This window comes from Sinocyclocheilus grahami, unplaced genomic scaffold, assembly GCF_001515645.1.
Source record: "Sinocyclocheilus grahami isolate Dianchi unplaced genomic scaffold, SAMN03320097.WGS_v1.1 scaffold10087.1, whole genome shotgun sequence".
Classification (NCBI taxonomy): domain Eukaryota; kingdom Metazoa; phylum Chordata; class Actinopteri; order Cypriniformes; family Cyprinidae; genus Sinocyclocheilus; species Sinocyclocheilus grahami.
This window is the reverse complement of record NW_015513029.1, coordinates 4,960-5,703: the sequence shown is the minus strand read 5'-3', so window position 1 is coordinate 5,703 and position 744 is coordinate 4,960. Positions and strand designations below refer to the sequence as shown.

The window sequence follows — 744 nt, the reverse complement described above, 5'->3', positions numbered from 1 at the left end:
TTAATGCTGGATTTGTTTCAGCTTTTCTCTTCTCCAGATGTTAACCGATGGACATTCTGACGGCACCCATTCACTGCAGAGCAACAATCTGTTCCCATGAAGAAACAAACTCATCTGCATCTTTAATAGTGCTTTGTAAGTTTCATATCTTGCACTTCAAGGTTCGTGGGACACTTCAAGTCTCAAAAAGAGCGCGAGGCTGAAATGCAGGCGAGAAACAAAGAGTTCACAAACATCTACATCAAGAACTTTGGGACGGATGTGGATGACGAGATGCTGACGGAGATTTTCAGTACATTCGGTGAGTGTTTATTTTGAGGATGTGGTTGAAATGAAACCGGTTTCTCTTGTTTTATCGCATCTGTGCTTTGTATGTGAGGCCCGACCCTGAGCGTTCGGGTCATGACGGATGAGAAGGGACACTCGAGAGGCTTCGGTTTCGCCAGCTTTGAGAAGCACAGCGATGCCAAACGGGTGAGTGATGTGAAGCTGAAGTGTGGGATTCCCGGTGAAAGCGACGGTGGAATATTATGTGCATCAAAGATACTAGGCAGTATTTATCTGGTTTTGCATATTCATTTTAGATGTCAATGCCACTTTTTCTTTTTAATTCTGCTACTTTTTTAGATTTTTTTTTAACCAATAAAAACACAATGAGGCTCCCATGAGTTGTGTCCCAAATGAAGTACTATACACTTATAGTATCTACACTCTTAAAAATAAAGGTGCTTCAAAAGGTTCTTC

General features: G+C 41.7%; 1 protein-coding gene across 1 annotated transcript in view; it reads left to right on the top strand.

Annotated features, from left to right (window-relative positions):
• LOC107578412 (polyadenylate-binding protein 1-like) overlaps positions 1-668 on the top strand; it is a 2,357-nt gene extending 1,689 nt beyond the window's left edge. Inside the window, exons 2-4 of the mRNA XM_016264372.1 lie at positions 162-301; positions 380-508; positions 628-668. Of these exons, the coding sequence (XP_016119858.1) occupies positions 162-301; positions 380-508; positions 628-668 (310 nt within the window). The remainder of the gene's footprint in view (positions 1-161; positions 302-379; positions 509-627) is intronic.
• Positions 669-744: the final 76 nt, after the last annotated feature.